Source organism: Lolium rigidum, chromosome 3, assembly GCF_022539505.1.
Source record: "Lolium rigidum isolate FL_2022 chromosome 3, APGP_CSIRO_Lrig_0.1, whole genome shotgun sequence".
NCBI classification, from domain to species: Eukaryota; Viridiplantae; Streptophyta; class Magnoliopsida; order Poales; family Poaceae; genus Lolium; species Lolium rigidum.
Genome location: NC_061510.1, coordinates 289,544,852 through 289,560,092, shown reverse-complemented (window position 1 = coordinate 289,560,092; position 15,241 = coordinate 289,544,852). Strand labels below are relative to the sequence as shown.

Here is a 15,241-nt window from a genome sequence, read left to right as displayed (position 1 = left end):
CGGTATCACCGTTTGAGAGGCGGCAGGGGATCGAAAGAAAAAGGCAAGTGACCAAATTTGAGGTGCCAAAAAAACCCCAAGAAAAGAAAGTTTTATAGTACATAGAGGATGACATGCGGGTCCCATTTAGCAGCAGCGGTATCACCGTTTGAGAGGCGGCAGGGGATCGAAAGAAAAAGGCAAGTGACCAAATTTGAGGTGCCAAAAAAAACTCCAAGAAAAGAAAGTTGATTGCACATAGAGGATGACATGCGGGTCCCATTTAGCAGCAGCGGTCTCAACGTTTCCAAGGCGGCAAGGGATCAAAAGAAAAAGGAAGTAGCCGGAAATCAGGGGGTCAAAAAAATCCAAGAATAGAAAGAATTTTGGTTCATAGAGGATGACATGCGGGACCCATGATCCCGCATCGTAAACGGCTCGATCGGAGAACGTTGAACGAGATGGCGCGATCGAGAAAAAAACAATGCCGCAGAGGCTGCCATCCGGGCCCTACATCCCTCGGCGGTGCGGATTTGCGTTGACTCGGCCGGCGAACACGAGAATTCGCGATGCACCACGTCCCGGCCACCATACGCGACGTTTTGGCCGCTTTCGTCGGGCTAGGTGGCCTCAAAAACGAGAAAAAAAAAGTTTTGACATGCACCACGGAGGGACCCAAAATCGTCGGCCATGGTACACCAGCAACCACGGCGCGACTTCAACTTCGTCGGCCATGGAAACTTTTCTTGTAGTGAAGCAAAGTGCATAAGATGTGACGGAATAAAAATATAGTTTCAGGGGAGGAACCTGATAATGTTGTCGATGAAGAAGGGGATGCCTTGGGCATCCCCAAGCTTAGACGCTTGAGTCTTCTTAGAATATGCAGGGGTGAACCACCGGGGCATCCCCAAGCTTAGAGCTTTCACTCTCCTTGATCATATTGTATCATACTCCTCTCTTGATCCTTGAAAACTTCCTCCACACCAAACTCGAAACAACTCATTAGAGGGTTAGTGGACAATAAAAATTAACATGTTCAGAGGTGACACAATCATTCTTAACACTTCGGACATTGCATAAAGCTACTCGGACATTAATGGATCAAAGAAATTCATCCAACATAGCAAAAGAGGCAAGTGCGAAATAAAAGGCAGAATCTGTCAAAACAGAACAGTCCGTAAAGATGGATTTTATTGAGGCACCGGACTTGCTCAAATGAAAATGCTCAAATTGAATGAAAGTTGCGTACATATCCGAGGATCACTCACGTAAATTGTCTTAATTTTCTGAGTTACCTACGGAGAATTAGACCCAGATTCGTGACGAAGAAAGAAATGCGTTTCTGCGCAGTAATCCAAATCTAGTATTCACTTTACTATCAAAGACTTTACTTGGCACACAAAAAACATAAAACTAAGATAAGGAGAGGTTGCTACAGTAGTAAACAACTTCCAAGACTCAAATATAAAACAAAGTGCTGTAGTAAAAACATGTATTGTCTCCCATAAGCGCTTTTCTTTATAGCCATTAAGATGGGCTCAGCAGTTTTAATGATGCACTCGCAAGAAATAGTAGTTGAAGCAAAAGAGAGCATCAAGAAGCAAATTCAAAACACATTTAAGTCTAACATGCTTCCTATGCGTAGGAATCTTGTAAATAAACAAATTCATGAAGAGCAAAGTAACAAGCATAGGAAGATAAAACAAGTGTAGCTTCAAAAATTTCAGCACATAGAGAGGTGTTTTAGTAACATGAAAATTTCTACAACCATATTTTCCTCTCTCATAATAACTTTCAGTAGCATCATGAGCAAACTCAACAATATAACTATCACATAAAGCATTCTTATCATGAGTCTCATGCATAAAATTAGTACTACTCCCGACATAAGCATAGTTATTCTTATTAATCGTAGTAGGAGCAAATTCAACAAAGTAGCTATCATTATTATTCTCATCATCAAATATAGGAGGCAAAGTATCATCAAAGTAAATTTTCTCCTCAATGCTTGGGGGACTAAAAATATCATGCTCATCAAAACCAGCTTCCCCAAGCTTAGAACTTTCTATATCATTAGCAACAATGGTATTCAAAGTGTTCATACTAATATGTTCCATGGGTTTTTTAATTTTCGCATCAAACCATCCATGTCTTAAATCAGGAAATAGAATAAGAAGCTCATTATTGTCCATTATGCCAAACTAGTGTAATCACACAACTTACTATTTTCAGGGGTGGCCATTTTAGCAGTAGTAAATAAAGCAAACTAGATAAAGTAAATGCAAGTAACTAATTTTTTTGTGTTTTTAATATAGAGTGCAAGACAGTAAATAAAGTAAAGCTAGCAACTAATTTTTTTTGTGTTTTGATATAATGCAGCAAACAAAGTAGTAAATAAAATAAAGCAAGACAAAAACAAAGTAAAGAGATTGGGAAGTGGAGACTCCCCTGCAGGCGTGTCTTGATCTCCCCGCAACAGCGCGTGAAAAAGAGCTTGATGGCGTGTAACTCACACGTTCGTTGGGAACCCCAAGAGGAAGGTATGATGCGCACAGAAGCAAGTTTTCCCTCAGAAAGAAACCAAGGTTTATCGAACCAGGAGGAGCCAAGAAGCACGTTGAAGGTTGATGGCGGCGGGATGTAGTGCGGCGCAACACCGGAGATTCCGGCGCCAACGTGGAACCCGCACAACACAACCAAAGTACTTTGCCCCAACGAAACAGATGAGGTTGTCAATCTCACCGGCTTGCTGTAACAAAGGATTAACCGTATTGTGTGGAAGATGATTGTTTGCAGAGAAAACAGTAAAAACAAGTATTGCAGCAGATTTGTATTTCAGTATAAAAGAATGGACCGGGGTCCACAGTTCACTAGAGGTATCTCTCCCATAAGATAAAAGCATGTTGGGTGAACAAATTATAGTCGGGCAATTGACAAATAGAGAGAGCATAACAATGCACATACATGTCATGATAAGTACAGTGAGATTTAATTGGGCATTACGACAAAGTACATAGACCGCCATCCAACTGCATCTATGCCTAAAAAGTCCACCTTCAGAGTTATCATCCGAACCCCTTCCAAGTATTAAGTTGCAAAGCAACAGACAATTGCATTAGTATGGTGCGTAATGTAATCAACAACTACATCCTTAGACATGGCATCAATGTTTTATCCCTAGTGGCAACAAGACAACACAACCTTAGAACTTTCCGTCACTGTCCAGGTATCAATGGAGTCATGAACCCACTATCGAGCATAAATACTCCCTCTTGGAGTTAAGAGCAAAAACTTGGCCAGAGCCTCTACTAATAACGGAGAGCATGCAAGATCATAAACAACACATAGGTAATAACTTGATAATTAACATAACATGGTATTCTCTATCCATCGGATCCCGACAAACACAACATATAGCATTACGGATAGATGATCTTGATCATGTTAGGCAGCTCACAAGATCCAACAATGAAGCACAATGAGGAGAAGACAACCATCTAGCTACTGCTATGGACCCATAGTCCAGGGGTGAACTACTCACTCATCACTCCGGAGGCGACCATGGCGGTGAAGAGTCCTCCGGGAGATGAATCCCCTCTCCGGCGGGTGCCGGAGGAGATCTCCGTAATCCCCCGAGATGGGATTGGCGGCGGCGGCGTCTCCGGAAGGTTTTCCGTATCGTGGTTCTTCGTTCGGGGTTTTCGCGACGGAGGCTTTAAGTAGGCGGAAGGGCAACGTGGGGGGCCACACGAGGGCCCCACACCATAGGTCGGCGCGGCCGGGGCTCGGGCCGCGCCACCCTATGGTGGCGGCGCCTCGTGGCCCCACTTCGACTCTTCTTCGGTCTTCCGGAAGCTTCGTGGCAAAATAGGACCCCGGGCGTTGATTTCGTCCAATTCCGAGAATATTTCGTTACTAGGATTTCGAAACCAAAAACAGCGAGAACAAGAATCGGCTCTTCGGCATCTTGTTAATAGGTTAGTTCCAGAAAATGCACGAATATGACATAAAGTGTGCATAAAACATGTAGATATCATCAATAATGTGGCATGGAACATAAGAAATTATCGATACGTCGGAGACGTATCAATAGGTCGCCACCACCGCCGGCGGCGACAGCAGCGGCCAGGCGAGGACGGGGTTAGGGGAGCTCGATGCGATAAAGATTGGGTGGCCTTTGGGATCGCCGAGGCAGGAGCGACCCGAGAGGCAGAGGCGGCTCCGTCCATCTTTTGAGTTGAGCGTCGAGCCCTCCGTACCATCGGATTGCTTCATGATTCGTTAATGCTTTGTTACTCGACCTAACAATTAGTCACATCGAAGTAATTAAGCTGGCCGTCGAGATTTTTTGAACGGGGAAAGGTCCCGAAGGACCAGAGACTGCTCTATTCATATGTGGTGGCCTTACATTTTACATAGAGGACCTTCAATAAACAAGACAATACAGCTTGGTCCTGGAATCTTGCAAAAAGAACCCTACATAAATTAGCAAAAACGCCATCGGGTCCTTCTTCTTCCTTGTCACCACCAAGCATCGGATTGGCTCGGATCACGGCGACCAAACTCGGGACCGGGGACAACACCACTTGGCCCGAGAATGGTTGGAACCGCCGCATCGAGGTAGCGGGGCCTCCGCCGAAGGAGGTTGAACACGCACGAGCGCATAGGCTGCACCGGCGTTTGGGGTGGCCGCCGACTCGGCCGAAGATCACGAGCAGCCGGACTCTGCAGCTGTGTAGAAACCCCAAAAAGCAGCAGCTCGATCTTTCCCCGGAGATCTAGATCCCTCAACCAGCATCCTTCGTCCACCACCATGGCGGCCAGTCGGGACTCCGGCGCCCAGATCTCGATCTCCCACACCAGGGGCCTTATTCGAGGAGATGCCTGTGGTAGCCTCTATCACCGCCTCCGTCTCCGCCCATCGGAGCTCCACGGGAAGAGGCTGCACCGCCGGGAAGCACCGAACCGGACCCAAGAGATCCAGCACCCTACTCCTAAACTCTGGCATAACGCCAAGCCAAACAAACACTAGAACTAGTACTAAACCTGAACTACTGCTGTACATGGGAGGGACCCTCACCCTTCTCGTCGCCGGCGATCGCCGGAGAGGAGAGGGGAGGGGCCAAGCGCCCAAGATCTGGAAGAGAGCGGAGAGAGCAAGAGGGGAGGGAGCAGAAAGAAACTTCGGCCGTCGAGATGGATCTGATCATCGGAAGCATCCGTGACCTGGACCACGTCCGGTCTCTATGGTCAGCGCGTGTTCCACAGCTGACCAGGACGGGGTACGGGACCTGTAATGAAACTAACCTCAGCGACATTATGGAACTGCTATGAACTCAGCAGTTTATATTTTTCCTGTCTGAGTGTTACCGAGTAAAACTGTTTTACTAGAGATTTTAACCGTGCATCCGGCCATTTCCCAACTCATGTCATCGAACATGGAGACAGCATGCACGTGGTCGCCAAAGTCAGCGCCATGCTCTGCATCATGCACCAGGGAGTCCAGATAACAGGGCCATTAAGAACACAAACAGTGTAAGATCGTGCATATGGCATATGGGCGGGGCATCTTCCCATGTGTGACCCCCCGCCCCAAGGTTCATCCGATTCTAACATCCCAATCGGCGGGTAACCGAAATTACCGAATCAAGCTAGGCATCGGCAATTTGGAACCTGGAAAGCCGATAGTTGAAACATGAACATATGTGATTCAAAAACTGTAATAATGCATTGCATACTTGCATACCGATAATGGATACCTAGGACAACTATGTTCATGCATGTATATTGATTTTGGTTCAGAAAAATTTATAAAAAATATACAAGAGCCGTTATGACGGTTTTATTTTTCACCGTCGGTTATGTAACATATACCATAGTCTATATCTTACAAACCTCGTCAAGAGGGCAAAAATCATACGGTGTCATGAAGAAGAAAATATTTGAGCCGATTAATAAGGGAAACAGCACTAAATAAACCACATACATCTAAATTTAGATAAATTTCCAACATTTTTTTATTAACAAAGGGAGTACAAAGCATGGCTAGTTAAGGAATGCAGACAGAACCACACGCATAATCTATTGTACGATATCTCATTTTTTTTATTCTGCATCCCGCTCACAATGGCCGTATATGGACAATTTTCTTTCTTTGTCTACATTTGTATTGTTTGTAACTTTTCTAGCTTACTTATAGGTTTGTACGATTTTTCATAATATAGGTTCATCGTACGTGGTTTCCTTAATTTTGGTTTACTTGATGATCCCACGCCGCGTGAGAGGGAATTGCATTGTTACTACTTTTGAATACAAATCTATTAACATCAACCAATTGTGCGTGACAAGCCATACACTAGTTGGTAATATTTGTTCAAACTTTGAGCTTAACCATGCACATGATTTCCTATATAAGGATGTGTACCATATTTTGTGGTTGTGTCACATTTTCACTTGTTTACATCTGACGCAGAGGCTAATGTACCATATCTAACACCTAAAGAGCTTAGGTTCATTTTATTGGGTTGAAAACTAGTATAATTAGGAGTATTTAATTTGATAACCGTGTTTGCCAAATATTTTTTAAAACTTCATTGCTCGTAACCGAATTCCTCCTTTATCACCCGGGTCTATATTCGTAGTACAATAGTATTGGTTTGCCTTCAATTCCTGCTAGACCCATCTTTCGTAGAGCCCTTTATAAAATGTGAATAGATTCCGATCAAGCAAGCAGGAGAATAAATCCGAGAAAAGTAAAGTGATCTTCTTTGAAGTAATGGACCGAGAATGGTACATGTGAAGGTGATGCCTCTTGTGTTACAGGATATGTATGAGCCCGGTCCTTTGATTATCGATCTGGAAAAGAGAGAAGAACCGGAGATCGACTCTTGTATCATGAGAGCTTGTCGTTTTGGATACTGGCAAAGTTTGTCATTTATTTCTGGCTATTAATTTATATCATCATATAGTACTACAAGTACTAATAAATACTTTTAAGTACTCCGTAAAAAAATAGGTGTCATCTCAAAATTATTCTCTAAGATAAAAAATAATAATTTTACAGCGTGCATGTAAAAAACAAGCCTTCATCACCGAGGGAGCAGTGCTTTACCCATACTACAACCTTTGTTTATAGATATAATACGTTTTTGGAGTTCTGTCTGAACTCCGAAAACAAATTATATTTAGGAACGGAGTATCTTAACCGCGGAAGTAACCGCTTATTTTTATTTTATGTATGCAAAGTTTAAAACGAGTGATCTGATATGCAGAGTAAAAAATGAACAAAATGAGTAATAGTTAGGAGTGCTTAAAAACCACACTATTTTTTTCTCTGAAAATAATTAAGCATGTGTCTCAGCCGTTAAGATTGTGGTCTACTTAACCGCAGAGGCGAGGCGAGGCAACCAAAAAAGTAAAGTAAAATAAAGCCGCATAAAACGCAGCCCCCCGCTCTCGGATCATCGTCTTCACCCCACACACACATCCCCCATATACAACGCCTCTCTCTCTCTCTGCGACAAGTCAAGTGGAACGCAAATCAACAAAGGAGCGAGCGGCGAAGGGAACGTTACGCCGCCATGAGGCTCCTCGTCCCCGACGGGGCGCGCAACCACTGCCGCCGCCCGTCGTCCGAGGCGGCGCGCCTGCACCGCCCCTCCGAGCCGCCGCCGGACGCCGCGGGGTCCAGCGGGAGGACGGTTGCCGTGGGGATCAGGAGGGACGCCGCCAGCCGCGAGCTCCTCACCTGGGCGCTCGTCAAGGTCGCCAATGCCGGCGACCGCGTCGTCGCCATCCACGTCGCCGCCGGTGAGCCTCCCCCCTCCCACCCTCCCTTCACGCCCCTCACCCACCGGCGTCTCTAATTCGCCTGGCGGCTTTCTCTGTTTCGCTCCTCCGGTCTCCGGATCGTAGCAGAGTCTGCTCCTGGCACTGGCCGGAGAGTCCCGTAGTCAGAAATGTTACTTTTTTTGTTCGATTTTGTTACGAAAAATCAATAATTTCCTTCTCCCTGCGCAGGAGCGGCCGGATCGGAGAACAAGGGGAAGGCCGCGGATTCCCTCGCGTCGGTGCTCGCCGTGTACGACGGCTTCTGCAACCTCAAGCAGGTCCGTCCTTCCGTGCCTGCTCCTTCCCAGGAGCGTCCTCTGTTCTTCACCCCGAAAAAAAAGAGCGTTATTCTGCGACAGTGGTACTTTATTATGCGCGAGTTACTTTCGGATCTTAATCAATGGCCGCGGCTCGCAGCTCTTGCCTTTTTTGGTCACCAATTTGACCGATCATTAACTGCTGGTCCGCCCAATTTTAGCGCAAACTTAAAACTTTCCGCCGATGCCGTGCCATTGATGCTGCCCGCTATTTATTTTACCAGCTGGGTGGTCCGATTTTCCGTTTTTCTATCTTTGGCACCTTGAAATTTGGCAACTTCTACCAAAAATTAAATTTTTTACTGTAAGCGTTTGTCAAGCTGCAAAAAGTCGTTGAGCCAGGACTTTGTACAGCTTTGATCCTACTGCTACTGCAAAACTCTCATTACTTTGTTTGTTTGCTATGTTCAGATCAACCTGGAGCTCAAGGTCTGCGGAGGATCGTCTATCAGGAAATCCCTGGTGAAAGAGGCGGCTTCGTGTGGAGCTTCTCATCTGATCCTCGGGGTCGCCAAGAATTCGCGGTCTTTTGGGTACTTAACTTGCCACATCCTCCACTCCATGTTGCTAAAGCTAAACTGCTCTAAACTAATTTGTTCCTCATACTATTTGCTTCCTATTTCCTCCAAATATTAGGTCCTCCTACACCTCAGTTGCCAAGTACTGCGCAAAGAGAGCTCCCCTGAGTTGCTCGGTTCTCGCTGTGAACAACGGCAAGATCATTTACCAAAGAGATACTGCACACCACGAACTATTCAGTAGCACCAGCACACGTAAGTCGGTAAAACAATTTCATTTGCATTTGTTCGCTTTCCTGATTTATGGTTGCCATGAGTATGCTTAAATTTGTATCTGGAATGCAGCCCCCGAGACTCCAAGGAGGAGTTACCGTAAGCTTCTGACTTCCCTGATGGGAGAGAAACTTCCGGACGAATGTGCACAGGATAACAGGTGCATTTCTCGGGCTGTTACCATGCCATCGAGGTCTCCCGCACGGCCAAAGGAACTTTCATTGGCATTAGTTCCAGTTAAGGGTTGCCAACGTGGATCATCAGAAGTGGTTACTGGCTGGCCATTCCTAAGGAAGAAGTTACTGCCCAATCGACAGGGTGCGTTGTCTGACAAGCCCAAGATGTCTGTGGTGCAGTGGGCGATGCGGCTTCCGAGCAGGTATTCAGCTGTTTCGCCAGCCCATCTGGAACACAGAACCACGAGACCAGACTCAACCATTAGCGCTGGCCATACCTTGCGCGACAGGGTAGTTGTCATACCTTCCAGAACCAATTCAGAAAGCTCTTCTGTGGTGATCGAGGAATTGGATACAGAAGTCCCAGAGGAGCTTATCTCACTCAAAGAGAAATTCTCATCCATTTATTCTGCGTACAGTTACGATGAACTTGCAAAGATCACTTCCGATTTCTCACCTGGTATGTCTTTTAAGAATAGTTTCTGTTATTTTTCATTTCTCTAGATATTTCATGTTTACCCATCAAATAAATTGTTGTTTTGTGCAGAGTGTATAGTTGGACAAGGTGGCACGAGCAAAGTTTACAAAGGTTGTTCAACAAATGGCAAGGAGTTGGCAGTGAAGATCCTGAAATGTTCTGATGAGGTACTGAAGGAGTTCATCTCAGAGATCGAGATTCTCAGCTCACTCAGTCACAAGAGTATCATATCCATCATCGGCTTCTCCTTCAAGGACAATGACCTTCTATTGGTGTATGAATACTTGCGAAGAGGTAGCCTAGAAGAAATACTGCATGGTATGTTCCACATCTTGTATCACCTGTTTTCTCCATGTGCCATTTCCATGTACAAACTCATCTTATTGTTTATGTGATGTATAGGAGAGAAAGAATGCAAGAACATGTTTGGTTGGACCGAGAGGTTCAATGTTGCGGCAGGTGTTGCTCATGCACTGGATTATCTCCATGGTAACGGCAACAGTCGCTCAGTGATTCATAGGGATGTCAAGTCATCAAATATCCTCGTCTCGGAGGATTTTGAGCCGAAGGTAACCTATCATCCAATTCCAGAACATGCTTCAGTTCTTGTGCAACATTTTATTTGCAGCTATGTGCAAATCATGGTAGCTGAATCAAATTATCTATATTGGTGTGATGCAGTTATCAGACTTTGGTCTTGCGCTCTGGGCCACCGATGCAACACCCCAAACCACATGCAATGATGTCGCAGGAACTTTTGGGTTAGTTAGCTGATCACGTGTACATACTACTTTGCCTTTTGATCTGCTGCAACAGTTTTCTTAAAGATGTATGTATACCTACCTTCTGCCAGGTACTTAGCTCCTGAATACTTCATGCATGGCAAGGTGAATGACAAGATCGACGTGTTCGCTTTTGGTGTGGTTCTTCTTGAACTCGTGTCGGGCAGAAAACCGCTTTGCACTGGTTGTCCAAAGGGCCAGGAGAGCCTAGTTATGTGGGTAGGTGTCATGCCCCTTTTCTTGTTTGAAACTAAAAATTGGCTCAAGTTATGGTAAATAATGGTTTCTTTCTGTAGTTTTAACAAAGAAATAATGGTTATCTGTATTGTATAGGCGAATTCTGTCATTCAAGGAGGAAAGCTCACTCAACTGGCAGATCCTAGCTTGCCTACAGAAGGCCATACCGATGAAGTTGAGAGGATGACACTGGCTGCTTCGCTCTGCATCAGATCAACACCTCAACATCGTCCTCACATCGCAGTGGTGAGATTACATTTCTGATGCGTAGATATCATGTTGTGTAGTTTCCTCTGTGCTCCTTCTTACAAGCATCCATCTGTAAACATCAGGTTGTGAAGCTACTTGATGGCGACAACGATACTCTCAAGTGGGCTAGATCGCAAGTCGGGTTATCGTACGAGAGCGATGGCGACGAAGATGCGGTTACGCTTACACCTCCGGAGAACAACACCAACATCCAGTCCTACATCAATCTAGCCTTCGATGTCGACGACGACTCCGCCTCCGTCAGCAGCAACGACTTCATCACCGCAAACACGTCGCTGGAACAGTACCTACAGGGACGGTGGAGTCGGTCATCGAGCTTCGACTGAACGGTCCATGGAAGAGTTCCCCAATTTTGTGTATAGATCTTTTCCCTCCCCATTTTCTTTTCTAATTTAATTTGTGCTCCTTGGATGAGAGGCGGCACATCCAGTGCCCTCCTCAAGGCCGATCTTCTGATCATGTCTTATTTTTCTTGTGGGTGAGCCGGTAATCCTCTCGCCCAAAGGATGAGGAATAAATTAGGAAGAATGTTAGTGTGGGTTGTTGTTCAGAACTTAGGATAAAATTGTAGACATGAGCTAATTTAGCTCCTGAAACTGGAACTGCAATGTTTGCTAGTATGAAAAATAGTTACTGCTGAAGTTCACTATGGGTGCTGAACTGCATCTGCTGCCTTGTAGTATATCCATCAAATGGTTCCAAATCATCTGAAAAATCAAGATCTGTGGAGGGTATGTTTGTAATTTCAGAAGCATTCACACCCGAATACTAATAATCAATCTAGGCTTGTGATCCATGAATGTGCTTCTGCATCTATTAAAACAATCAAGTGTCAGTATTATTAAGTAACCAGTGTCGCCTTCAGCATCATGATGCTTGGGCAGCAGGCCGGTCCAATGAACCAGAACTCATCATCATTAAAAAGGAAAGATGATGGGCAAGTAGAGCTACAAAATCATCTGGCGATCGCACAGTTGGGACATGTTGAGTCACATGTGGGCATCGCAATATCACATGGACCAAACTCCGGGTGGAGGGTAGCGCGCAACTGTGCATCCGACAATTGCAAGATTCTCAGAAAATTGAACTACCCTGTGCTGTGCACGCCGACACTGGAAGGCGTGATCAGAGTTACCTGTCGATCGACAGCGAGTAATGGTCACACATGGATGACGGTCAACAGCATAGCAAGTCGCAGGGTCCCAACAGACAGTACAACCTGGGCATAATAACTGCGTGTGGGTTTAGTTAATTTTTTTAATTTGATCTAAAGCCACGACACGTTTTATGGACCGGAGGGAGTATCAATAAGTTGGAAACCAAGCATGAGTGTTTTGAAGGCTTTTAACTTGCCTGAATTCTTTCCAGCGGACGCGTGCCAAATCAAAGTTCTGGGCGGACGCACCACGCGACAGCTTCATGTGAGATCCAGCTGTCACATAAATGGTAGGCTAGCTGATATTACGTTTTGTTTTTTAAAAATCTGTAACTTTTAAATCGTGCGGCGAAATTACAATCCGTTTTCACTTCTAGAATCCCCACGACGAGAGCTTCGAAACTAGACCATATTTTCATATGTTTTGACGAATTTTTATAAACAACAACTTTAATGCGTGACAGAGCAACTTTGTTGTGTAGCAAAACAACTTTCGTGTGCGGCAAAGCAACTTTTGTGTGCAACGAACATGTACATTTTTTGGTTCATGAAAGCACAATTTTGGTGCTCGACAACAATTTTGGTGTCCATTGGAGCAATTTCAATGTGTGGACGAGTGGTGCCCGACGACATAACTTTGGTGCCAACATAGCAACTTTGGTGCCCGGGGACACAACTTTGGTGCCAACACAGGAACTATCATGCGCGACCGAGCAACTTTGGCGCCCGACCGAGCAATTTTAGTGTCCTGCAGAGCAACTTTGGTACTTGACAGAGCAAATTTGGTTTGTGACGGCCCAATTTTGGAGTCCATCGAAGCAACTTTGGTGCCCATCGAATAATTTTTTATGGACGGCTGAGCAACTTTGGCATCCGATGCAACTTTCGTTGTGAATGTAGATTTACGCTGTGCAGCAAAGTTGCTTCGCCCCACACTAAAGTTGCATCGTCTCGCATTATAATTGCTTTGTCGCACGTAGAAGTTGCTTTAGAAAAAACTTTATCAAAATACATAGAAATGAGATCTAGTTTGGAAGAGCTCACCGCAAGAAATTCAAAAGTGAAAGCGGATCCTAATTTCGACATCTGGTGCAAAAGTTATATGATTTTGAATATTTGAAAAGGAAAATTAATGTGCATGCAGTCATTATTGTGCATGTGCTATAATTACTGGATGTGTCACCATAAATAGCAGACGTTCACACTGACGAAGCTAGCATGTTTCCTTTTTAAGTTGCCCGCTCAGATTCTCTAACGGGCATGTGGCCGCTCCCTAGACGCTCCCTTTAACTTGTTCTCCAACACACATTATCTTTGTATATTAAAAAGAAAAACCGTCAAGATGATGGGTGGTGTACAACATTAATAGCCACGCTACTTAAGCAAATAACATTTTGCTAGCCTGCTGATGTTTCAGGTTCCATCAGGAGGCCGAGATGACCCATAGCCGGACCTCATCCAAGATCGACAAAGATACATCCAGTTGGCTTTGGGAGCTACTCCCTCCGGTCGGATTTAATCGACGCGGAGGGAGGCATGTGCACGTACGATTTTGGCAGGCGCGTGCGTCAATTATTTCAGTCCAGAGGTAGTACCATCGAAGACGATATCGTTGCGGGACTTTCAAATATTCCCAAGGGGAAAGAATGATGATGGGCTTGGCTGCTATGTGGAGAGAGGGACAACTCTTACAGCAACAGACTCAAACCATGTGTTGAACTCTTCGCCGGGTCCTGGAATGCACCGCATACCTCAAACCGTCCCCCACAAAGAACGTCTCAGCGCCCCAGCCATTTGCTTGATTCAGGACCAGGACTTCTTTATTTATTTTCATGTGTAAGTATTGAGTTGAGCCCTAGCTGGAAAGACATGTACGTGATATAAAATATTTGTAACTCAGTTTTGTTTATTGTGCTACGAAAGTATATGCTATGCTTTTTGTGAGAACGTGCTACGATTTTCGCTCGACGTGAGACCTTGTCGTTAGCCTGATGCCTTTTAGGCTGTATCGGCTACCCGGGTCAAAACGTGTTTGGGCGTTTACCGCGTGGAATCGAGATAACATATGATGATAATGATTGAATAATGCAACCCCGAGTATCAGGTTTATTGTGTAAGGTTTAGTGATGCAGCCCCCGACTATCGGGTTTGATGACAATGAAGATAAAAAAAAAGAGACCCAATATAGAGAACTTAGATTTTATTGATGACGAAGTACTCCATCCATCTAAAAATAGATCTCTTAACATTATCTAGATATGGTTGTATCTAAATGCATTTAGGTACATCTGTATCTAGATAAAAGTGAGACATCTATTTTTACTTTTTTAGATGGAGGGAGTACATGTTTTGGCTTTAAGAGCCTGGCCATAGGCCGATATTTGCAGTGAGTATGTAGTTGGCTCAGTAGCCTGGCCCTAGGCCTTATTGGAAGTAAATATTGAATATTAAATTCTAAGGGTAGAATCGACGCAACTGCGTGACATCCCACGTGTTGGTGATTGCGGCTCCACTCTTCTTGTCTTGGAGGCGATAGGCTCCTCCAAGAATCACCTCCATGACGATGTAGGGTCCCCCCATGGCGACTCCAGCTTACGGTGGCCCCCTTGCTTGAGACATAGGACCAGGCCCCCCACGTTGAAGGACCTGGGACGAAGTCGAGTGTTGTGGTAGTTGCGTAGGTGCTGACACGTCGTTGATCTGGCGAGCACGATGTCTCTTGCTTCATCTAGTGCGTCAACATCATCTTCGAGTGTCTTTGTAGAAGTGACTTCTTCATAATCCATGACTCGAGGATCCTCATGGGTTATCTCCACTGGAAGCACGACCTCGCCATGGACCAGGAAGAAAGGTGTTTCTTGAGTGGCGGTGTTTGGATTTGTTCATAGGCTCCATAGGACGGAAGGTAACTCATCTACCCGAGCGCCCTTTGCCCTATCGACTGGTTGAAAGTTCAGAGATGGTAAACCTAGAGGGGGTGAATAGGTTTCTACAAATTTTAATTCTTTCTTTGCAATATTAGGCTTTGCGGAATATAAAGGTGAGCCTAATGCAAACTAGGTGAGGTACCCTATATGATGATACAAGTAACTCGAGCACGAAAGCTCTCACAGGCAGTTATATCACCTTCGTCTTCATCGCGGATGCCAATAACTTCAAGAGCTCGACCACATACTACTTCACAGTTCATATAATGCTAACCCGATGCACTCCCAGGTCAGTTGA

The 15,241-nt window shown here is 45.0% G+C and overlaps 1 protein-coding gene across 1 annotated transcript; it reads left to right on the top strand.

Annotated features, from left to right (window-relative positions):
- The first annotated feature begins 7,559 nt into the window (after positions 1 to 7,559).
- LOC124696654 (protein kinase STUNTED-like) lies at positions 7,560 to 11,542 on the top strand. Its single transcript, XM_047229353.1, has 11 exons — positions 7,560 to 7,788; positions 7,999 to 8,087; positions 8,538 to 8,659; positions 8,763 to 8,899; positions 8,990 to 9,553; positions 9,641 to 9,889; positions 9,974 to 10,140; positions 10,253 to 10,332; positions 10,425 to 10,572; positions 10,687 to 10,836; positions 10,923 to 11,542. Exons 1-11 carry the CDS (start codon positions 7,560 to 7,562, stop codon positions 11,184 to 11,186), a joined length of 2,199 nt encoding a protein of 732 aa, XP_047085309.1. The 3' UTR covers positions 11,187 to 11,542.
- The last annotated feature ends 3,699 nt before the right edge of the window (positions 11,543 to 15,241 follow it).

Excerpts from the sequence above, each read along its gene's own strand:
- LOC124696654 (XM_047229353.1), top strand. The coding sequence starts at position 7,560 with ATGAGGCTCCTCGTCCCCGACGGGGCGCGCAACCACTGCCGCCGCCCG. Across the intron at positions 9,554-9,640 it reads CACTTCCGATTTCTCACCTG|AGTGTATAGTTGGACAAGGT; the intron begins GTATGTCTTTTA and ends TGTTTTGTGCAG. Across the intron at positions 9,890-9,973 it reads CCTAGAAGAAATACTGCATG|GAGAGAAAGAATGCAAGAAC; the intron begins GTATGTTCCACA and ends TGTGATGTATAG.